Genomic DNA, 25,197 nt, shown 5'->3' with positions numbered 1-25,197 from the left:
TTCAGCGGCTCTGCCCCTTGGGACATTGATGTCTTCACACAGGTTTCTCTAACACCAAGGTCTCAGCTAGGATTAGCTGGGGGGCCTGTTTACAAGTTCAAGAGAAAGCCAAGAGGAAGTTAGTGGGAAAGTCCAACTGTCCACGGTGGCGAGAGTCTATATCTCCCTCACTAGAAAGAGCCTGGTGGATATTGGTGGGAAGCATCTGATGATCCTGTGGCTAAGTGAGTAGTTGACCTTCAGTGTTGGAGGAAAAAGTGAGCATGTGCAATATATAGTTCTGGAAGCAGTACAGGCCACCTACAGCTTAAGAGATCTTGTGGGACATTTAAGAATTTTGTGAAGCGCAGCCAGAAAATTGAGGAGTCCTCAAGTTATCCAGTTTTACAGTTTTGAGGTATCCCATACTCCCTTCACCCTATCCCAGTTCACCATTCGCAAAAAAAAAAAAAAAAAAGGAAGGACAGCTAGCTTTTTCCTGAGTTCACACTTTATAATCCTTTACAGCAAACAGGTTTTACATGAATAAATAAAAGCTGATCATTGTACGCACCCCTGCCAGTGGTTAATGGATTGTCTTAGCTCTGTAAACTGATACATCTGATAGAAAGCTTGTTCTTTTGAAAAATAACAGTTCCTGGCCAGATGAAAATAGAAAAAAAAGCAAATCTAAAAGAAGACTAATGCGGGCATCATATCTAAGAATTTGCAAGCTGCAATATAATAAAAATGTTTTTGGGATTAATACTGCTTTAAAAGATGAACATAAAGTGCATTTTCCCTTTTACGGTCGAATTTGAGAAAAACCCACAACATGTTTGTTATGCGCTCCTATTCACACAGCTTACCTAAAAATAAAGCAAATTAGATTTCTTACCTTTCCAGGTGTTTGGAGAAGACTGCAGGCTACTCCAGGCTGAACATTGTGAAACAAGTGGAAACTTCAACTGTCTCCACTGACAAAAGAAGACAAACTGAGTTTACCCTTATTAACATACAATGCAGGCCAACTTCTAGAAATTAAAACTTTTTTTGGTTAAGCCGGCCATAGATGGTTCGAATGTCGAGCGGTTCAGCAGGGACTGGCCAAGAAGCGATGGGCAGGCTGATTGTACCCAATTAGATTGTTGTACGACTTGGTTATAACCAGCCTGTAGGTCTTTTCATGTGATTATTGCCAGCGGCTATAGCTGCTAGCAGTAAATCACTGTTCTCTTGGCAGGGACAGCTCCCCCTGCGCCCTCCTACACCTCCCCACTGGAAGAACACAATAGCTCTGTAGGAGGGATTCTCCCATCAACACTGGTTGTATTGATGGAGGAAATCAAGCGATTTTCTTACAAATGATGATGACGAGTACTGTCAGCACAGTAAATATGGTAAACATCAACTATGTAAGAAACGTTTTGGGTTTTAATTTTTTTTTCTACTTTCTACTATGTGAACAGAACATGTAACAAATGTAGGTGTTATCCCAATAAGGCTGCAAAAGTGAAAATACACTTTATTAAAAAAAAAAAAAAAAGGGGGAGCGGATATCTCTTTTCTGCAAGAAGCCTACCTGCCTGTCTGCAATCTTCTACTGAAGGCATAAGGAGCTGCACATGCACAGCTTGGTATACATTCTCAGCACACTTTGGGGCTTGAATCAATGAACTGCCACGGGTCTGTGCTGGAGTTAGGTCTTTTTGACCTGACCTGTTGAGATGACTAAAAGAACCCATATGATATAGTTTGTTAGATAATGTTTGTTGTGTAATTTATTTATTCTTTTAACATAGAATCCGGTTTTCACTTTTCTTTTTTCCTTACTTAGTTAAGCTCGAAAATGTTAACGTACAAAAATACAACAAGCTTGTGGTGCCATGTTTTCTTAATGGCATCCCAAACATGGTGCAATGCCAAACGGCTCAGTGCCAGAATTTAGTACACACGTTTCTTTGACTCTTTTTGTGCGACAGGCAGCCCTGTCGCATAAAAGCTTGTGGTGCAAATCACATCGCTCAGGTGTGGATGCAGCCTAAATCTTTTGCAGAGAGAACGCATTGGTAAATTTGTCCAGTGCTCCACATGCTTCAAAATCTCAACTTAAGTAGATCACAATGCACTTTTCTTTTTTTTTTAAATTAAAGCATTTTTCCAATTTAGAAAAATAAAAGGCGCGCTGACGCAGTAATTGCATGACTGGCTTCCCTAGTTGGTACCATTGACGATCACCAGTTAAAGTCTGAGGCAACATAGAAAAGAAATGTTTTGATTTTTGTGTAATAGAATGATGTATGTACAACATGTATTTTTTATTCCTTGTTACTCAGTTTATTAATAAACCCTTGTCTCATATTCACTTAGTAAATCCTACTAGGTAATTTCATGTAGGAGTGATATAAATTAAAATCAGACCAAAATGAGGAACACCGCCCACAGAAACCAATCATAATCTACATTTATTTTCCCACAGCAAAAGCATAATGCTACAGACAATAGTTTTCTCACAAAGATCCACCTTCCCTAGTTAAAGAAGGATTTTAAGCTAGCCCTGTTAAGTACTTTCACCTACAACCTGCACACATTGGGGGAGATTTACTAAAACTGGAGTACAAGGAATCTGGTGCAGCTGTGCATAGTAACCAATCAGCTTCTAAGTTTAGCTTGTTCAATTAGGCTTTGACAATAAAACCTGGAAGCCGATTGGTTACCATGCAGAGCTGTACCAGATTCTGTGTAGACCAGTTTTAGTAGGGCTTCCTCATTGAGACCAATCATTTGGAATGTGGTAGGCCCCAACCTGTCAAGCAACTCTTTTTAACCACAGTAAATATGAGCTCTTTAAATGATCGTATTCATAATATTGGTGTATTAATAGTTAAAATCATTTGTAGATTTTTTTTTTTTCATAAGTGCAAACTGTCAAGTGTTCCCGGCTCGCTCCCTCCCCCCTCGCCGCACACAGCCTTGAAGCAGGCTGTGCAGGATGAGGGGAGGGGACCACTGTGACCCCCCCCCCTCACCAGGAGACCCCGGCGGGGGCTGCTGGGAGGTCTCTGTGCGCCCCCGGTGGGCGCAGGGCTTCCCACCAGTGACAAAGGCCGCGGTTACAAGAGCACGGTCCGAGTCAAGGGGGCATGCCTCGTTGCCCCAGCAACAAGGCGCTGGCCTGGCCGCTGCAACCCGGAAGTGCCCTGCACGGCTTTAAAAAGGCTGGCGCGGGACCAGGCCGGTCTCTTTTTTCCTGTGCCGCTACTGGAGCCACAAGCCGCTGGGAGGTCCAGGTGAGGGGACTGGGCCCCAGCAGCCATCCCCGCTGAGCACTCTGCATGACCCCAAAGGTCACGACTGTTATCCACTGCCGCTCTGCAATACCGCAGGGTTGGGAGTACCCGCTGTCCCCCCTGCTAAATACCCCAGGGTGGGGGTATCCACTGCAATCTCCCTAATACTCTGGGGCCCGGATTACCCCCCCCCCCCTCCCGTGCTGTGTACTGGAACTGCTTTGCTGGGGGCCCCATGATACCCTGCCTAATACTCTGGGGCCCAGATTACCCTCTGTGCCGTGTGCTAGACTGTTTTGCTGTGGGCCCCATGATACCCTAATACTCTGGGGCCTGGGTTATCTGCTCTGCTGTGTGCTGAGGAGGTTCGCCCCCCCTTTTTGTGTTCCTGTCGCCTGCTGTGAGCCAGGACCTACCTGCCGGAGCCGTGAGTGTCCGCATGCCACCTACCTCTCGGAAGCCGCCTGCTGCTAAACGTCCGCAAGTCGCCTACCATGAGTGTCCCTAGAAGCCATGCACTGTCCCTATTGTGCGCGCAGACCACCCTTGTCATGATCTATCCCTAGTGTGCGCACAGACCACCCTTGTCATGAACTGTCCCTATTGTGCGCTCAGACCACCCTTGTCATGAACTGTCCCTAGTGTGCGCACAGACCACCCTTGTCATGAACTGTCCCTACTATGCGCTCAGACCACCCTTGTCATGAGCTGCCCCTATTGTGTGCTCAGACTACCCTTATTTGAACCTCCCCATGGCGTGCCCAGGGTATAGATACCCGGACTGCCCCCTTGAATGCGTGAGCCATCACTACCCGCTGAGTCCCCGTGAGCTTGATGTTGTCCCTAGCAAGCTGTGTGGGAGCTGTGTTGAGACCAGGCCCCACAGCCAGAGTCCCATTGAATCCCCGTGAGGCTGCTGTTGTCCCTAGGAAGCGGTGTGGGAGCTGTCCTGAGGTCAGACGCCAAGGTCCCATTGAATCACCGCTTACCGTGAGTGTCCTTACCCGCCGCATGTTGCGGAGTGCCAAGAGCTGCCCCGATTGAGTGCCTTCCATAGTTCAATAAAGCTTTGTGTGTTTACCATCTTCTTTGTGTGTTCTGTCCTACCTACGCTTCCGTCACACAAACATTTGTGAATTTTGTTTAATCTGAAATCCTAGCAAGACGACTTTCTTTTAAATATACACTATATTGCCAAAAGTATTGGGATGCCTGCCTTTATCAGGTTGAGGTCAGGACTCTGTGCAGGTCAGTCAAGTTCCTCCGCCCCAAACTCGCTCATCCAAGTCTTTAAGGACCTTGCTTTGTGCACTAGTGTGCAATCATGTTGGAACAGGAAGGGGCCATCCCCAAACTGTTCCCACAAAGCTGGGAGCATGAAATTGTCCAAAATGTCTTGGTATGCTGACACCCTAAGAGTTCCCTTCTCTGGAAATAAGGGGCCAAGCCCAAACCCTGAAAAATAACCCCACACCATAATCCCTTCTCCACCAAACTTTACACTTGGCACAATGCAGTCAGGCAAGTACCGTTCTCCTGGCATCCGCCAAACCCAGACACGTCCATCAGATTGCCAGACAGAGAAGCAAGATTCGTCACTTCAGAGAACACATCTCCACTGCTCTAGAGTCCAGTGGTGGCCTGATTTACACCACTGCATTCGACGCTTTGCATTGCACTTAGTGATGTAAGGCTTGGATGCAGCTGCTCGGCTATAGAAACCCATTCCATGAAGTTAAACAACCAAACGAGAAAAAGCCACCTAATATGACACGTAAAGATAATATGTCATATTAATATCTCCGTCTCACTCATAATTAGTGTGGATTTATGAACCCAATATATACCTAACAAAAAATAGCAGTGTGACAGATGCAGTACTGCTCAAAGTGGTTACTTGAAAATCCAAGCGGAGTAATATTGTCCATACAAAGTCAGCATAGGGAGATCATTCTTCAAAAACCAATTTTGGTAATAATCACAATAAGTAGAATGACTTCCTGAAATGGAAAAACCAAAAAAGAAAGATCATAGTAGGTGGAACTGAAATAGGGTAAATGCACTGGGCAAATATATTAGCCCAGTAGACACATAACTAGTGTATATTTTAATCATTACCTTCTCAAAGGCTTGACCATCATTGAAGGATAGATATATGGCCTTCCTGGGTAACCATCGCAGATGAAAGTGTATCCACAGTAATAGATGATTCCATCCACCATCTTAAGCAGCCCGCACATGGCGATTCTGAGTCACAGCATACTTCCACCGGTGGCAAGTTATTAGCCGTGTAGCCTATTAAGGCTTGAGCCCTAATTTGTATATGAGGTATATCCTTACACCTCTGAAAAATCTGTGCTTATTTTACCTCAGAGTTGGGGGAATTTTTTGAACTCCTACTGGAGTAATACGTATTTAATACGATATATATGTGCTGTGGCATGTGAAAATAGTCTCATATATCTACAAGGAACTACATTACTTCCTCATAATTGAGCAATGTTTGGAAACCCAGTTTTGGGCATATATATCATAATATATTTAGACTGAGCTACATCAGTCTGGACTTTATACATTTACTACCTGGCTTTCCACCCCTGCATTCACTTTTTTCATCAAGACCTGATCATACTTCAAGTGGGATTGAGTCCTCTTGATCTTCTATATGGTAATATTTAGATTTTTTTTTTACCTCTATTCAGGTATATGTTTTTTGTCATTGATGTTTCACGTCTATACACTTTTTTAGAATCATCCATTACTGTGGATACACTTTCATCTGGGATGGTTACCCAGGAAGGCCATATATCTATCCTTCAATGATGGTCAAGCCTTTGAGAAGGTAATGATTAAAACATACACTAGTTATGTGTCTACTGGGCTAATATATTTGCCCAGTGCATTTACCCTATTTCAGTTCCACCTACTATGATCTTTCTTTTTTGGTTTTTCCATTTCAGGAAGTCATTCTACTTATTGTGATTATTACCAAATTGGTTTTTGAAGAATGATCTCCCTATGCTGACTTTGTATGGAAAATTCTCTGATCTAGAAGTTAGGAACTCCATTGCCTTATGCGGATCCTTAATTGCCGAACAACCACTTAATCTGGAGACGCCGAATGTTTTTAAGTGATTTTATTATTATCTGTTTACCATATCTATGTCTAACCTCTATATGATCCATGTGATCAAATAAAGTTTTTTGTATGACAATATTACTCCGCTTGGATTTTCAAGTAACCACTTTGTTTGAGCAGTACTGCATCTGTCACACTGCTATTTTTTGTTACATTCCATGAAGTTCCCTATGCAGACAAAGTTTGGAGGTCTTTAGCTATTGACTCTGCAGAGAGTTGGCGACTTCTGCGCACTTCAGCATGCTCTGACCCCACTCTGTCATTTTATGTGGCTTACCACTTCGTGGCGGAGTTTCTGTTGTTCCCACTTGCTTCCACTTTGTTATAGTACCACTAACAGTTGACCATGGAAATTTTCTAATAAAAAGGAAATTTCATGGATGGACTTATTGCACAGGAGGCAACCTATCATGGTACCATGCTTGAATTCACTGAGCTCCTGAGAGCGACCCATTCTTTCACAAATGTTTGTAGTTGCAGTCTGCATGCCTAGGTGCTTGATTTTATATACCTGTGGCCATTGAGGTGATTGGATCACCTGAATCCAAAGATTTGGAGGGGCATCCCAATACTTTTGGCAATATAATGTTTATTTACATACAAATAGGTACACACACTTTTCACTGATCAAAGAACCAAAAAGACAGGCCTACACTGTAAAATAAATCATCTTACTGCACATTATAGTATTCATAATGTTTGTAGCTGTTGAAGATCACACTAAATCAGCCCAGAGATCGTTAATTTTCGTTTAACCACACACTCTACCCTCCCTGCTGAGTTATTGTATTCTGACAGCCAGTAGCACTGATAAAGTGGGGAAAATCCAACAGGGTGGCTGTACACAAGTTGAAAAGCAGATCGACTTCTGTACAACCTCCCTTCCCATACATGGATCGAAACTCATTCGGTCCCTGCTGAACTGGCCAAATTTCAATCCATGTATGGCTCGCGTAAAACTAGCAATATGTTTAGACTTTTTTTGTGGCAATGTCTTACCTGCACCAGTAACAGAACAATGCTCACACAAACAGTACGAACTGGGATAAATCTGCGTCGGATGTCAGCCTCAAGTTTCATATTAGGTAAAAGAGGGACATTCAGAAGGTAATCAAGGTCTGAACTCTGTGTAAGCTCTCCAGAACTCTGCAAAAGAACAAGCACATAGTTATATTATTATTATTATTTCATTCATTTAATACACGTTTATATGTAGTGCTGACAAGTTGCACAGCACTTTGCATCTTGTACATTCATATCAATCCCTTCCTCAAGAAGCTTACATTGTAAGATCACCATCTCCTATAGTTACACATGTACGGTAAAGCCAGACTGTAGTTTACTGACAGGCCACTAGGAGCTCTCGAAGTCTAACCCAGAGCCCTGCAACCAAGGGAGGAGAATAGAACAAACTCCTGTTCTGTCCATGAGGATAGACTATATAACAATGTGGGAGGATATTAGATCCCAGGTTTTCGGAAGTGCAGTAAAGATCTTCCTTCTTTTCCCCCTACTTGCAAGAACTAAAATGATTATGTAGTGGACCACTGTCTCCCCTCCTTAGGGGAGGGGGGTGTTCGTTCTTTCCCCATGGAAAGAGGGTTAAGATATTTTTGGCCCCATAATGGGAGATACTTGGATTTTGTATTTATAGCTGGGCACAGGTCTGGGATCTTTCCTGTTAACACAACACTTGGGCTGTTACCATGCATGTACCACCAGTATAAGAATTATTATTATACAGGATTTATATAGCGCTAACAGTTTGCTCAGCGCTTTACAAAATAAAGGGAGACAATACAGCAACAATACAGTTCAATACAAGAGGATTAGGAGGGCCCTGCTCCTTGGAGCTTACAATCTAAGAGGTGTACAAATGCATTGCAACAAGGCCCATTGTAACTGAAATGTGGAGGTTTATTAATGCACTGTCATAATTAACATTCTTGCAAGAAGTTGGAGCTTTGTGGACTGTCATTCATCTTTAGCTAGAACACTGCATGATGGGAAATGCAGAACCAGCAGTTCCAGCAAGGGAAGTGCTACAGAGTGATTCTCCATTTACATAAACTGTTTAAGCATCAAGAGCCAATGTGTGGATATTAATTTGTTCCTATCTAACTGGAGGCATCTCTTGGAATGAAACCTTTTGTGGGGCTGTGACAAAGTACAGATGGTTGCAGGAACTGCTAAAGGGATTTTGATTAGATCAGGGCAGCGAGAGTGAGGAAGAACCCCTCTGTTCCAGTGGGGATTGGAAGTGCAACTAAACCTTATGGGCAGAGGTCTTGGCGCTCCAGTAAGTTATCACCCTCAGCAGACTCCTTGTTTTCTTTCACATACAAATAGCCTGACATACAGTACATACAGTGTAAAAAAGTCAGACCTAAGATAATACTTCTGGAAGTTTTAGGTCATGTTGATACTAGTGTGAAGTCTCCTGCATCTGTTGTCAAGCTGAAATGCACAACAATGGAAATCACATTTTTCTCTATGGTGCCAGTTCACATTAATTATTTTAAATGGTACAGCATAGGTTTATGCAGCATAGTACATTGGTAAGTGTCTGCATCAACAAGGGGAGACAGAAAACCACTGGAGACCATACAGAGTGCAGGGTCAATGGAGACCATTGCAGCAGCTCATATTCTCTTTGAGATGGGGTGCCATAAAAAAGGTAGCATGCCATGTTTAATGTCACACAAAATAGTTTTTTGGGCCAAGCTGGCCTAAACAAACTATTTCTATCAAATACCAATGCAACCATTGTCTGTATTGTAATGGACTTTAGTAGCAATCTCTACATACAATAAGTGTTCTGTGCTCTGGGAGCAGGCAAATTCCAATGTTAAAAGATTTCCGCTGAGTACTTCCCCACAGTTCAGAAGATGTCTTTTTATTAAGGCTCTGATTGGCCTAGGTGGAGAGGTAGGTGAAGTCACAATTTCCACCTTGACCAATCAAAGGAAGCCTTGTGTTCATTGATAAAAAGACAAGGCTTCCCCTGAATTGTGGAGCAGCAATCAGCCCAACTCTCTTTAGGTAGCAGATGAGGAGTCACCCCTACTGCTTCTGGCACACAGCACCAGTTCCTGAACGTAGCGAATACTACTACAGTCCATTTCAGCACATCCAGCAGTTACATCGTTCTGTAATGGAATTGTTCATTTGGGACAGCTTGGCCCAAACTATTTAAAGTGAAATTAAATGCAATGTACACACTTTATATTAGCTGACAACCAGGGCTGGTGCTTCCACTAAGCACACTAGGCAGTTGCCTAGAGTGCACTGCCACCTAGGGGAGCCCGGGTGCAGCACAGGCCGGCACTCTCTCTGTGTGGCCTATGGACCTCTTGTATGAATTCTCCATTTCTCTGCAGAGTCCCCCTCTCCTCATACAGGGAATGATGGTATCTTTACTCTGCACAATTGTCTCACAGCTCCTCCACACACATGACCATTTAGTAACATATACATACATACATGTGACAGTATTCCATATAGCTGAGAAGTATCGGCTCCCCCTAAGATGGTAAGTGATGACATTAGCCCAGGACCCTGATTAGAGACTGCGGTCAGCAGTCTCTAATCAGAGGATCAGTCTGCACATCTCCAGTACACACACGATCCTCCAGCTGTAACAGGGAGCTGGCTAATGACTGAATGGGGCATGTCCAGAGCTGGCTCTGCCTTCTTCTACACAGCTGGAGCCAATTAATAGGTGGGGGTGTGCTCTGGTTGCAGGGTTAACCCTATGGAAGTAGGATCACCGGGGACAGATGTGTAGGAGAGCGAAGCGGTGTAGTGCTGGCAGGCCACACTGAGAGCTGCATCCTGGACTCCACATCCCAGCAGGAGCCATCAAGGGTGAGCCGAGCCTAGGAGGAATGCAGGTCAGGGAGGTGACAGGGGCGGACAATGGTAGGGGCAAGGAGAGCGCATTGCTGAACAATCGTGTGGGACGCCGCCATATCATGAATGATCCTTCAGCTGAGAGAAAGGGCAGCAGAGGGGAGGAAGAAAAGACAGGAGGAAGATGCCAGTGTCTGGGGCCAGTGTAGCACCTGAGCTGCTGCACCTTCCAGTGTTCCTCTCAAACTCAGTCCCTTACTGCAAGCCAGCTGCTGATCACTGGAGTTCTGTAACTGTCTTTTTTTTTTTTCTGGTTTCTTCTGTCTGATTGGTTCATTCAGTTAATTTATATTTGGCCAATTTATATTTCGTTTTTAATATTGTTGCTGGTGGCATCTTATTTTTGCAAATTAAAAGAAATTTAGCAGTTTCAGGTTTTGTTGATTTAATATTTTCTACAGATTTTAAAATTTGTATTTATTTCTTTTTGTGGGGGGGGGGGGGGCACAAGTAGCTAGTCTTGCCTAGGGCGCAAGAAAGTCCAGCACCAGCCCTGTTGACAACACAATTTAATCAGCCAGTGATAATAACTACGGCTCTGCATTTACACCTTCGAGTCTCAGGAATGCATGCAGAAATGAGCAATTTGGGGCGCATTTTGGAAACACGTGAAAAAACGTGTGTTGCACTTGCGGTTCCATTAATTGTTCATTGCACCTGAAGCATGGTTAGTAGACGTGTTCTGCCACACATTTAACTCGCTACAATTGTGCCTTGACAAAACATGTGACGATCCATGTTCAACAAGGTTCTGGAGCTTCTTTGGCTCGTTTGCTGCACATACGGAATTCAATGTGCTTGCCCTAAGCGTGACAATCAAAAAACAAATGGGGGGGAAAAAAAAAAAAAAAAAAGGAAGGAAGGACACAGGAATGTGGGTTCCCACTATGATAGGTGTGATTTGTTCCTAAAAGATGCAAAGTTCCTGTTTCACTTAAAATTTACAAGCATATGCAAACACACACACACACACACACACACACACACACACACACACACACACACACACACACACACACACACACACACACACACACACACACACACACACACACACACACACACACACACACACCTAAATAATAATGCTTCCTTCTGCCAAAAATTCTTTTGACAAATCTGAAAAAAGTTCCTAGCTGGTCTACATTCTTACCACTAGAGGTCAGCATTACACCATGTTATTCCTATATAGAAAAGGGCAAAAACCTGCCAATACAGCCTAACAGAGGTCTGTTTTTGGATGTCAGTGTGCTTTAGAACACATTTGTAACACACGTCGCCATGTGTTTTGATTTCAGTGGAAAGCTCAGCAACCATAAAACATGTGGTAACCAATAATCTGTGATTGTCTACACTACTCTGAACCAAATATTTAAAATTTCAAAAAAAAAAACAGAACTCAGCCTCCAGAAATGAATTGATTACATGCACCTGCTTGTAAATATCATCGATATGCACATCTGAACAAAACCTTAATAGGATACCGTTTGTAAATATACGTACAGATTTTAAAAATATTTAAAGTATTATAGTTTGCTGCCCCATATTTGCATTTCCCTTTCCATTAAAAATCGGCCTCTTGTACAAACTTCTGCTCCGATCACCTAAGCAGTCAAGGAGGAAGTGGGAACCCATCAAAATCGGGTACTTGCTCCCCCCCCCCCCCCAAAAAAAGCCAATTGTGGTGGGGGGGGGGGTGAGGAAGAATAGCAGAACTTCCCCTTTTGGGTGAACATCTGCTTCAAAGTAGATGTAAACTTCGAGGGGGGGGGGCCATTTAGTTTTCTAAGCTGCCATTTTTTATATATTACTTTTTTCAGCTTTTCTCCTCTTTTTTTTTGCATCTCCTCCAGCCACTTCCTGTCTACGTGAACACAATCAAATGTCAGCTGCACATCATTGCTCTGGCCTAGATTCCTAATGGTGACTATGATGGACCATGCCTGGCCAATATGTGTTTGCATGGCCAGGCAGGGTGAAAATGTAGAAACAAGTGGTTGAAAATAATCACCCCCAGCAAGAAAATACTTGAAGACCTTCATAGCAGAATCCCCAGGCAATATTTTATTGAAAGCTATACACTGAATACAACTTTTGAAACTACTTTAACATGAGAACGTCAATGAGAGATTTTGGCGATTGGCTATAGATCTACACTTACAAGGGTAGTGGATGCAGAATATCATCCAATGGCTGTGTTTTTTCAGCTTTTGTTGGCATGCTATCACTCTTCCAACTGACCCTTCCCAGAAAACAATGGCTTTGTGTGGCCTACATATCACCTGCAATGTTTGTGTAGGTGCAATACTGATAGGAGAATATGGAAGCCTGCACTGAGCTGTTCATTTTACAACACCTCTTCAGAAATGGGAGTTTTCAATGCTTTCACAGCGTTCCTTTTTAGCATCTCTTTGGGTTTTAATATCACTTTAAATTAACAAACAAAAAACGCCGATCGTTAGAACGGGACCCGGGCTCTCAGTGACACCGCGGTCTTTGTGCTGGGAGCGTGTAGTGCGGCACACTCCCAGCACAAAGACAGGTACGCAAATTTTCCCCCCTGAAAAACGCCACCCAAGGCAAATGCCTTGTTTGCCTGGTGGTAAATACGCCCCTGACTACTACTACTGGTACTTATATAGCGTCGTCAATTTACGCAGCGCTTTACATATATATTGTACATTCACATCAGTCCCCGTCCCCAAGAAGCATACAATCTAAGGTCCCTAACTCACATTCATACATACTAGGGACAATTTAGAACGGAGCCAATTAACTTACCAGCATGTCTTTGGAGTGTGGGAGGAAGCCGGAGTACCTGGAGGAAACCCACGCAGGCACAGGGAGAACATGCAGACTCTAGGCAGGAGGTGCCGTGGTTGGGATTTGAACCAACAACCCTAGTATTGCTAACCACCTAGCCACTGTACTGCCCATAAGGGGTGGAGACTGGAATAAAATGCTACTTTAGTGCAAAATGCGCTGGATTAGGCACCTTAATGCCACCACTCCACCAGGCCTCAATGAATCAGAAAGCTTAGGCCTTTTTTTTTTTTTTTAAATACCCAAGCTCTTTAATTCTCTACCTGTCTTTTTTGGGCACTTCCAAAGCTCAGTTGCTTTTTGAGAACAAAGTACAGCCTGCTCTGGATCCCCTGGCCCCAATAAGGCCTCATGCACACTGGACATCATAAAAACGCCAGTAGCGTTAGCTGTAGAATGTTGCGTTAAAAACGTTTTTTGCATTTTGTAGCGTTTTTGAACGCTCATACACATCGGATAGCCACATTTTTAAGCGTTAGAGTGTTTTTACAGCTAAAAAAACTTCTCTTGAAACCTACTAGTTCGGGTTTGTTTTTCCGGCCAGAAAACGCCCCTGCCAAAAAACACTGTTTAAAGCCTATGTGTGCATGGACACATAGGATAACATGCTGGGGAGTTTACTGGCTGTAGAAAAAAAAAAAAAAAAAACAGAAGCCAAAAACAGCAGCTGTAAAATCGAGCAGTGTGCAAGAGGCCTTATTCTACAACTGCTTTACTTTAGCTACTCATTGAACAGACTACAATCTAGAATGTTATCTCTGACCTGTGGAGAGCTTTGCATGATCTTGTTACAACTGAAAAATCCAGGACTGACCGCCTAAACTAGTTTTCAAGAGCACACAATTTGTGATGAAGTACCCAAGCGGGAAATATGCCAGGCTGCAAAGATCAGATTTTTTTGCTATTAAAATGTTAGCTGTAAAAACACACAGCACTGCGTATCTACTTCGTCTCATTTTTGTATACTAAATCTATACCAACAGATACAGATTACCACGCAAGGTGGCACATAAGACTTCCATAAGAACACAAGGCAAAATAAAAAATGTTTGGCTCCTTTCACACTAGCTTAACCCCTTCACACCTTAGGGGTAAAACAAATCTAAATGCCTAAGCACAATTTTGCAACGTTGACATGTGTTCGTAAAACCGTACATATCATCACTATTCTGTACATCCAGGTGAATTATACCGTGTTTTTTTTCAGGACAAAACTGGGCTTTCATTTGGCGGTAAATGGTAATGGATATCTCCTGATTTTGTTTTTATTTATTATGAAAGGAAAACTGGCCCAAACTAGTAAAAAAAAAAAACCTTTTTTTTTTTATTTAGCTGTGTGTCTTTTGTTACTACCATAACCTACCACCAAAGAACAACCCAAAATAAATTCTCCAGCTCTTGACGATCGCAGTGATATCATATATGTGTATGTTATTTGTTGTTTGTACCCGTACCACAGCCCAGAAACAATAGTGTGCATTTTGTTTTTGTCTTTTTTTTTTTTTTTTACCTAAAACACACTGACACCATTTTTTTTTTTTTAAATCCTGATCTTTGACTCTGACCTTGACCGAACCGATATCCCTGGCGCTGAACTAGATCAAACCTTGATTTGGGTATTTTTTCATTTTAAATTTTTTTTTTAGCAAACTTTTTTTTTTCCTCTATGCCAGGAGTTAGAGATACAATGTATACTCTTTTCTCCATTCATAGAGAGAGAAAAAAACAAGGGAGCCGGGCTGCACAGTGACTGATCACTGTGATAGCCAATCAGAGGCTATCACAGGGATCATGTGAACCGAAATCGGGAGACCCGGGTCCCGATCGTTAGAACAGGACCCAGGGCTCTCAGTGACACTGCGGTCTTTATGCTGGGAGCGTGCAGTGCGGCACGCTCCCAGCACAAAGACAGGTACGCAAATATGCGGCCCCACGGAAAAAAACCCAGTTCCGTGAGGCCGCATATTTGTGTGACATTGGCGTCAAGGGGTTAAAAATAAGCTCCTAGCAGCTTTGAGGATTTTTTATTCTGCCTCTAGAATAAAGTAGTGTTATCCTGTGTGTCCATGCACACGGTTTTAGTTTAGAAGAGTTTTTGAATCTACAGCTTCTAGAAGCATTGTTCAAGCAGAAAAAAAACACTCCTAAAATGCCAGCTTCCAGTGTTTTTTCTCACCTTTCTTGGCCTGGTAGGCTGCATGCTCTGATAAGGGTTTGGTATGGATTTTGAGGGAGACCCCCCACACCAATTTTTTTTCTCCAATTCTGGTGTGGGGTTCCCCTCAAAATCTGTACCAGAACTAAAATGGTCCCACAAACTTCCTAGCCGTGCTGGAGATGCAGGAAAGCAGACGGGACCTATGTGCACCTATGCTGGTCCTGTGTTAAGCTGCAAGGTAACTAAAAAGAGACCGTGAAATTAAAGTGTTTCCTGTGGGGGGAGGAGATACAATCTTTCAGGTGCTGTCCTCAGACATTTTGGGAAACATCATTGACCAAATATGACCATGGCCATGTTGTCAGTGATAGCAGGCAGTATTCCCAGTAGGTTTGTGACATTCAGCTGCTGGCTGAAGAAGCAGAGGGAGTAGCAATGGAAGAAGATTGTTATGGCACAGAGGAATCATTCGTTGTGATTGGAGCTGGATCTACATCAACATCATTCAACAGTGTCTAGTATGAGGGTATGTGGCCTGGTATGGCTCAGGGGGTGGGAGGGGGCATGCTTACTGGCTTGCTAGTAACAGGTTTGGCTTTAAAAAGGTAAGCATGGCAAAAGCTCCTTTGATCAAACTTCTATGGGTCACAGGAGTGCACTCCTGTAATCCAGATATAGCAGACAGTGGGCTAAAGTCTACTGTCGATTGATGTCACTGAGCTAGCCCAAGCACTGCAGGATCACAACAATTTTAAGATCCACCCAGATACCCGATCAGCAGCTGGCTCAGCCTCTTAGTGTGCTGCCGAAAGCCTGAGCCAGCCGCTTCCGCCTCCTTTACAGTCCAGCTCTCCAGTGAGTGCTGGAGAGGCAGAGCAGAGGTAGTGACTTATAATCACTGCTCTGAGCTCAGCATGGACCTGAGAACTGAGCAATCAGCGGTCTTTATACACAGAGAACTGAGCAATCAGCTGGAGAGGAACTGGTGCAGCATCGGATCAATGCTGCAGCCATCTAGGCGAGTATGTAAGTTTGTTGTTTGAAAGTCCCACACTTCTCTCTTAGCCCTGGTTCACACTGAATACGACTTGGAATCGTGCAACTTCCCTTGAATTCCCCACCAAGCTCACCATCAAACGGCAGGGTAGAGTGTACACTATCAGGAGCCTAGAGACAGGACTTGATCTCCTAAAAGACTGGAACATCATAGCGGTAGATGAAAACACTCTCAATTCTAATCAACCGCAACAAATGGAAGTGGAGTGGACCTGAGGGACAGCCCATTAATCTCGTCAACACTAATTTTATCCCGCTTAATCAAACCCAGTATCGATAGCTGGACCTTCGGTCTTATTTGAAAACCTGAAACGTCAAGTGCATTACCAGCACGACAATTCTCTTATGCCATGCTTGCTCAACCTCCGTAATTCAACAGTAGCTAACTATGCTACCCAATCTGCTTGTATTTTCTACAAGATTTTTTTATGTACTCTTTGTTCATGTTCTACTCATTTGTTTTACCAGTCTCTAATACTCCAATACTTCCTACAACATTTTTGGAAAAACCCTCCACAACTATCCTCGCTGCATGACCATAACTCTCCTAAGGAAACTCTGCACATAGGCCTCAATTCCCCATTTAAAAGATCGTTACTCACCAAAGAAGCACAAAACTTACAAGCGGACATCCTCTTTATTCAAGAAACACACTTTGCTGCATCCAAAATAACCTACTTTGCCATGAAACAATTTTCTTCAATATACCTGGCATTGAGTAAAAAAACCAAAAAAAACAAAAAACAAAAATGGAGTCCTCACTGCGATACGAAGCACGCTGAACTTCCAGTTAATTTCTGAACATACAGACCCTCAAGGCCGTTTTCATATTCTCAATTGCAAGCTTAACGACGCTCTCTACACTTTGGTCAATGTGTATGGCCCTAATTCTAAAAAACTCTGATTCTGCAAAAGACTCTATACACTACTTTCCTCCCACAGGAAGGGACATTTAAATTATTGGAAGAGACTTCAATACTGTAGGAAATGCTCAACTCGACTCTTCATCACACAAACGTTCTTCTAACCAATCTCTGAACCATTTTTTATTTATCAACAACCTTTACGACATATGGAGATGCCAACATGGATCAGAAAGACTACTCTTACTACTCAACTTCCCAACTATCATTCTCCAGAATAGACCTTTTTGCCACAGACAAATGGACTTTACAACACATTAAATCTTCAAAAATTGGAACTATAACATGGTTGGATCATACTCCAATCATTATTACCACTGATAATCCACATCAAGCACCCATTTATCGCCTTTGGAGACTTAACTCAAGGCTTTTAATGGACCCTAAACACCATAAACACATCCTAGAAGCACATAGATTGTTCTTCGAAACAAATGACACACCCGACATTTCCATAACCACACTCTGGGCCATCTACAAAGCATTCATATGAGGAGTTCTCATAAAATTACATTTTCAGGTTAATACTCAGAGGAAGCGCAAAATCGACAAGCTCCTTACCTCAATTAAATTAAAAGAATACCTAAATAAAAGCTCCCCAAGCCCTACCAACTTCGCGTCCTTAACCGTAGATAGGAACAAACTCCGTGACCTACTCCTTTATAATTACGATCTCAACTTAAAAAAATTAAAAGCAAAATATTACTCATTAGGGAACAAATCTGGCTCACTACTAGCTAAAACAGTTAAACAACAACGCCTTAAATCCAAAATCAAGTCGGTCCACCATTCAATCTCTAACTCTCTCAAAACAAACCCACAAGACATATCAAATGCATTTGTTGACTTTTACCAATCCCTATATAACCTCAGAGATGACATAGAAACTATCCAACCATCACACAACTCAATACAAATATTCCTACAATCAGTAAATCTCCCCAGCCTCTCTCAATCCTAACTCCAAAATATACCTGAACCATTTTCGACTAAAGAAATCGAAATGTCCATCAAATCTCTTCCACTCAATAAGTCCCTTGATGGAGATGGTTTCACAAATCAGTACTACAAAAAGTTTGGCCCCAACCTATCTCCGAACATGACGAGACTCTTTAACCATGCCGCAACCTATGGATCCTTACCTTCTGAGATGCTACAATCCATCATTAAGATAACTAAACCTGGTAAAGAACCCCAGTATGCACAGAACTACAGACCCATATCTCTCCTAAACACAGATGTGAAAATACTTGCAAAAACATTAGCACGCAGACTGATCCCCCTTCTCCCAACACTGATTCATCCGGATCACGTAGGATTTATACCTGGCCATCAGGCCCCAGATGCCACCAGGAGAATGCTATCCCTGATATTATATCATAACATTGAGTCCGCCAAACCACCTTCTCTGCTCCTTTCTCTGGATGCAGAGAAAGCGTTTGACCGTATACACTGGGGCTTCACTCGTGTAATTACTATATCACCTATTTATTTGGAGGATACTGCACTATTATTACAAAAAACATTTTTGGAGGTATTTTTCACAGCTATTACGGAATGATCTTGGAGGAATTTTTGGAGATTGCGTATTGGGAAAATTATCCTAAAGGCTTTTGTTTATCTTATTTAGGGTAAGAGTATTCACTCTAGCCACTTAGAAGTGCTCGCGGGGTGTTTCACATTGTCACGTGATTCACAATTTTTCACATATTGGCAATTTATTTAGATTTGTATATGTTCGATCATTTGAATATTGAGGATAATACACTATCTAGTTTTTTGTACATATTTTTTGGAGGTATACGGTGGAAGTCGCCAATACACTTGGATTATTACATCGAAGGAATAAGGAACTGAGAAGATTCACTGACATTAAGAGGGTTTATATTTTATTAATGTACAAATGTTAGCAAAGTAAATTGGGGTGCCATTGAGAATGAAAGCACATGCGTTCCTGCAGAACACACAAAAAAAACACAAAACAAAAAAAAAAGGCTTTGCGATTTCACATGGCTTTTCCGCCCAGTGCACACATGTGAAGGAGGCTAAGTCACATTCAAATAAGAAACCATAATACTGCCTCGCCAACCAAACTGGTGCAGTATTTTTGTTTGTTCCTAATCTGAAAACTGTTTTTGTCAGTGTCCTGTAGATCGACTAGATGCACTCTGTGGTCACCAGGACACAAAGTAAAAAGGAATTGCACCAATGGAGACCCAAAAAAAAAAAAAAAAAAGACAAAAGGGTCTAGGCCATCCCCGCTCTACTCAGTACTTGAAAGGAAAGTTTGGGTTTGATAGGGAGAGGAGATACAGCACAGGAGAAGGACCAAGTGACAAGACCTCCCCCTTCTCCCTATCTCTATTAGCATTCAGGATTACAAAGAAGAATGTGCTGGGGAGGGTAGGGGAGGTCAAACAAAACACACCCTGCATACACTTTGATAGTTAACTATATCTGCTTAGTTTTTGGCACCCTGCCTAGTGCAGTTGTTCAATTTTGGTGGTGAATGTCACTTGACAAACTGGTAATGTGGTGCCACAAAATATGGAGAATGATGGTTAATAAATAAAAGTGGAGCTTAGTACCTATATAAAATGGGTGCAGTGCTAAAATCCTGAAATTGTCAAGTGTAAAAATTCCATATCCACATATGTAATAAATATCGAATATATATAAAAAAGGAGAACATTCAGTAAAGTGACCAGTGATAAGGTGCTCATATAACAACAAAATAAAGTGACTTAGTGATAATGTACAACTCTGTCACTATGTAGTGACCAACAGTGCTTGATAAAGTGCTGAAAAACTGATTATAATGTCAAAAGATGAATGTGGGGAAGATCTGATAGTGATCCTCAATTGTTGGTGATCTATCTGGTAATATGGTGATGTGACCAATGGTACAAAAGACTGCGCACTCACCAGATGTGCAATCAATTAGCGCATTTAGAAATAACACTCTCAGTAGATCAACTGGAGGCCCCTTTAAAGGTGAGTATGGTCTGGTCTGATGTTCCCTCACTGCTTCCTCTGCTGTCAGCAATGGCTCTACCACTCCTCATGCAGTTCTGTGGGTTGTTAGAAGCTCACAAGGAGCTCAAAAATAGGAGACCAATAGCGTGATACCGTTTTAAGAGGTATATGTTTATTCCAACACAAATGCAGATGTATAGGAAACAGAACAGAAATCACTGACCATATACAGAGATCCAAGATGGCCACCGGGACCCATGTGGTGCCGGCGGCGTGACGTCACGACGCTTAGCACCTACCTTTGAAAAGTAAGCCAGAAATACATGGATCGAAATTTGGCAGGTTCAGCAGAGACCATCTGATTTTCGATCCATGTAAGGTCAGGGAGGTTGTAGAGAAGTCGATCTACCAATCGATTTCTATATAATCACCTTGTCAAATTTTCCTCACTTGATCAGCACTGCAAGCTATAGCCTGCAACACTGATCAGTGTATTCTGATGGTGGGGAGGTCTCCCAGCTGACAGAATACAGTAACACGGTGGGGAGGATTCCACCATTCACATCCAGTGTGTGGATGGGGAAAATGAGTCAACCCGCCGGTTGAAGGAAACAAAAAACTGACTCATCTATGGGATGACTCAATTCCATTCTGCGTATGCTACAACTGGTGATCCTGTGAAGACTGTTTTACCCTCCCCCACTCCTTGCAAACTAAAGCCATACTCAAAGAACTGATATAGTTGGAGAGTCTTGAACCTTGGCCGCTTTATAACTCAATGATTGTGTCCATGTTGTGCATGAATGGGAAAGGAAGGGAGGGGTGAAATAACCCCAATGGGAAAACAAATTAAAAAAGTAGCTAAAGTTGCATGTTAATCCGTATAATGCCGGAGCTAAACCAGCATTGCTTAGTCACATAGATTAGGCTGCCAGAGAGCCAACCAGGTATACAACTTGTGATCTGTGGCAAGTTTATGGTGCATAAAGCAGCCTATAGATTATGTAATTTTCAATCCTTCCACCATGGTTTGAAGGAAAGAAGTTTGCCTTATTTCCACATCAACATGAACACAACGATCACTGCTGGCAGCCATAACCGCCGGCAGTGATTGAATGAAAAAGGCTGGTTGTACTTAAGTTGATCAATGGATTGACTTCAATACAACCAGTCTGTTCATAGATGAATTAACTGTCAGTCAGTCCCTGCTGGACCAGACAAGATTTATCCATCTATTGCTGGTTTATGTATATTATTTATTACAGGTACTTATATAGTGCCGTCAATTTACGCAGCGCTTTACATATATATTGTACATTCACATCAGTCTCTAACCCTCAAGGGGCGTACAATCTAAGGTCCTTAACTCACATTCATACATACTAGGGCCAATTTAGACAGGAGCCAATTAACCTTAGATTGTACGCCCCTTGAGGGTTAGGGACTGATGTGAATGTACAATATATATGTAAAAGCACTGTGTAAATTGACGGTGCTATATAAGTACCTGAAATAAATAAAATAAATAAACCTACCAGCATGTCTTTGGAGTTTGTGGGAGGAAACCGGAGTACCCGAAGGAAACCCACACAGGCACAGGGAGAATATGCAAACTCCAGGCAGGTGGTACTGTGGCTGGGATTCAAACCAATGACCCTAATACTGCCAGGCGGAAATCCTAACCATATCAATATTAAATCACGCTGCTACAGATATCAAGTGAGTGAGGGTTTCCTTCGGGTTCCTTCGGGCGTACAATCTAAGGTTAATTGGCTCCTGTCTAAATTAACCTTAGATTGTACGCCCCTTGAGGGTTAGGGACTGATGTGAATGTACAATATATATGTAAAAGCGCTGTGTAAATTGACGGTGCTATATAAGTACCTGAAATAAATAAAATAAATAAACCTACCAGCATGTCTTTAGAGTTTGTGGGAGGAAACCGGAGTACCCGAAGGAAACCCACACAGGCACAGGGAGAATATGCAAACTTCAGGCAGGTGGTACTGTGGCTGGGATTCAAACCAATGACCCTAATACTGCCAGGCGGAAATCCTAACCATATCAATATTAAATCACGCTGCTACAGATATCAAGTGAGTGAGGGTTTCCTTCGGGTACTCCAAAGACATGCTGGGAGGTCAATTGTCTCCTCCCTGAATTGACCCTAGTATGTGTATGTATGAATGTGAGTTAGGGACCTTAGGTTGTGAGGTCTTTGAAGGCAGGGACTGATGTGAATGTACACCATAAATCTGCATAAAGTGCTGTGTAAATTCACAGCTGTATGCAGGGGGCAGACTGACAACTCATGGGGCCTCCTGGCAATAGGGGATCATGGGGCCCCTGTGTCCTTGCCCAAACTCAAAACAGCCTATGAAAAAGGTACTATAATGTAAAGCGCTCTATAATGTAAAGCGCTGAGCACACCGTTGGCGCTATATAAATCCTGTATAATAATAATAATACCAGGGGCATATCATGGGGCCCCCTACTGACCCCGGGCAGTGCCCGAGTTTCCAAATAGTCATTCCGCCCCTGGCTGTATGCAAGTACCTGTAATAAACACTCAAAACTTTGCTCATTCAGGGCTGGTTCACACTACATGCGTTACAGTGCATTTTTCTGCATCCACAACGAACAGAAAGTAGGTTACATGGTTGTCAATGGCATGGTTCACACCAGTGCTTGCAGTTCCAGTGTGTTTGGGTTCCAGAAAAAGAAATAAAGTAGAACAGGCTGCATTTTTCCTGCACATAACTGTACTGGAACAGAGTAAAACGCATCAAAAATGCATCAAAAACACATTGGACACGAAATGACCCAAAAAGGAGGGGGAAAAAAAAAGCAAAAAAAAAAAAAAAAAAGTATCTGGAATGCATCAAAAATGTTCATGGAGAAACGCATCCGGACTGCTTCTACGGTGTAAACCAGCCCTCACACCATGTGCAGTGACGTGTTTTTCCAAGTCAGATCCCGACAGAGTTTTTCTATTTGCACCGCAATATACATGTGTTGCATTAAAATTTTAAAACACACAAGCGCAAGGACAACAATTGAAAATAGATAAAAAATAAATTGTGGCTAACAATTTGCTCCTTTCAGGGACATGACATCCTTCACAACAACATGAAAACACACAGCAACATGCAAAAACAACGCACATGAAAGTGCATATCGCCACACATGCATTTTATGAAGCTTTGCTTGTCCGTTAACCGGATTTATTTATATATATATAAAAATAAATAAATCCGGTGAATTAACAGACAAGTACCGCTTTGCCATGTGTGTTTATGTACAGTATGGTGTGACAGGACTCTTTGTAGCAATGGGTCACAATCCACACGTGTTTATGTACAGTATGGTAAGGACTCTGTAGCAATGGGTCACAATCCACGTGTCTTTATGTACAGTATGGTGTGTAAGGACTCTTTTGTAGCAATGGGTCACAATCCACACGTGTGTTTATGTACAGTATGGTGTGTAAGGACTCTGTGTAGCAATGGGTCACAATCCACACGTGTTTTTATGTACAGTATGGCGTGTAAGGACTCTGTGTAGCAATGGGTCACAATCCACACGTGTGTTTATGTACAGTATGGTGTGTAAGGACTCTGTGTAGCAATGGGTCACAATCCACACGTGTTTTTATGTACAGTATGGCGTGTAAGGACTCTGTGTAGCAATGGGTCACAATCCACACGTGTTTATGTACAGTATGGCGTGTAAGGACTCTGTATGAATGGGTCACAATCCACACGTGTTTATGTACAGTATGGCGTGTAAGGACTCTGTATGAATGGGTCACAATCCACACGTGTTTATGTACAGTATGGTGTGTAAGGACTCTGTATGAATGGGTCACAATCCACACGTGTTTATGTACAGTATGGTGTGTAAGGACTCTGTATGAATGGGTCACAATCCACACGTGTTTATGTACAGTATGGTGTGTAAGGACTCTGTATGAATGGGTCACAATCCACACGTGTTTATGTACAGTATGGTGTGACAGAACTCTGTGTAGCAATGGGTCACAATTCACAAAATAAATCCGTTTCATTTGTTACATTACGGCTACATACAACCCAGCCTGCCCCTCTCTCCTCACACAGCCATCATGTGACAAGCAGTCACATGATCACAACAATAGCCTCTGGTACAGACAGACACACTGTGCTAAGAAGCAAGCTGTGTCCGGCATTACCACACACCCCCATACAGGATACAGCTGAAATGTGCACTGCCCAGGGGGTCATGGCAACAAAAAGAAAACTGGACACAAGTTCACATAATAAACCGATTGCAGCCTACGTGCCATACAGCACTCGTAGAAGAGAGGGCTCTGCAGGCAGTAATACATGAGCAGGGCGCTGAACACAGCACCTCCATATCACTCCATAACCCCAATTACTTACCTCAAGCAACTGCCTGCGGCTGGTCTCCATCCTTGTGCTGAGCTCACAATGACTCTCATTAGGCTGGCTGAGCGTTACAAGTACTTGCAGCCCTCCCCTTCCTTGTAGTGTGTGTATTTCCTGTCCCCTAGCAGCTTTTCCCTCACAGCAGATGATCAGACAGGCTGTGGAGGAAAGCTGAAGTCCTTTCAGTCCATGAAGCCATTGTGTAACACCCTGAGCTTTGCTGAACCCCCCACCACAGTTTACTTGTAGAACCGCAATTTAGATAAGGAAGGAATTTCCCTATGAGAGTGCAATAGCAACCGAGCTAATGTATGTTCAGACAAAGTAGGCACACGGGCAGCCGCAAACTAGGCACGCGGGCAGCCGCAAACTAGGCACGCGGGCAGCCGCAAACTAGGCACGCGTGCAGCGCAAACTAAGCACGCGTGCAGCGCAAACTAGGTACGCCTGCAGCGCAAACTAGGTACGCCTGCAGCGCAAACTAGGCACGCGGGCAGCCGCAAACTAGGCACGC

At 42.8% G+C, this 25,197-nt stretch overlaps 1 protein-coding gene across 2 annotated transcripts in view; it reads right to left on the bottom strand.

Annotated features, from left to right (window-relative positions):
• The window catches only part of TMEM192 (transmembrane protein 192), a 79,821-nt gene extending 55,048 nt beyond the window's left edge, over positions 1-24,773 (bottom strand). For both annotated transcript variants that reach the window (XM_089670362.1, XM_089670363.1), the window contains exons 1-2: positions 24,678-24,773; positions 7,408-7,554 (exon numbers count right to left, since the gene is read on the bottom strand). In XM_089670362.1, the coding sequence (XP_089526488.1) occupies positions 7,408-7,554; positions 24,678-24,707 (177 nt within the window). In that variant the 5' untranslated portion in view covers positions 24,708-24,773. The remainder of the gene's footprint in view (positions 1-7,407; positions 7,555-24,677) is intronic.
• Positions 24,774-25,197: the final 424 nt, after the last annotated feature.

The sequence above is a fragment of the Staurois parvus genome, unplaced genomic scaffold, assembly GCF_062004578.1.
Source record: "Staurois parvus isolate SC_StPar_1 unplaced genomic scaffold, SC_StPar_1.0 ptg000090l, whole genome shotgun sequence".
NCBI classification, from domain to species: Eukaryota; Metazoa; Chordata; class Amphibia; order Anura; family Ranidae; genus Staurois; species Staurois parvus.
Note: the sequence above shows the minus strand (reverse complement) of the source record. Positions and strands in the feature narration are given on the sequence as shown.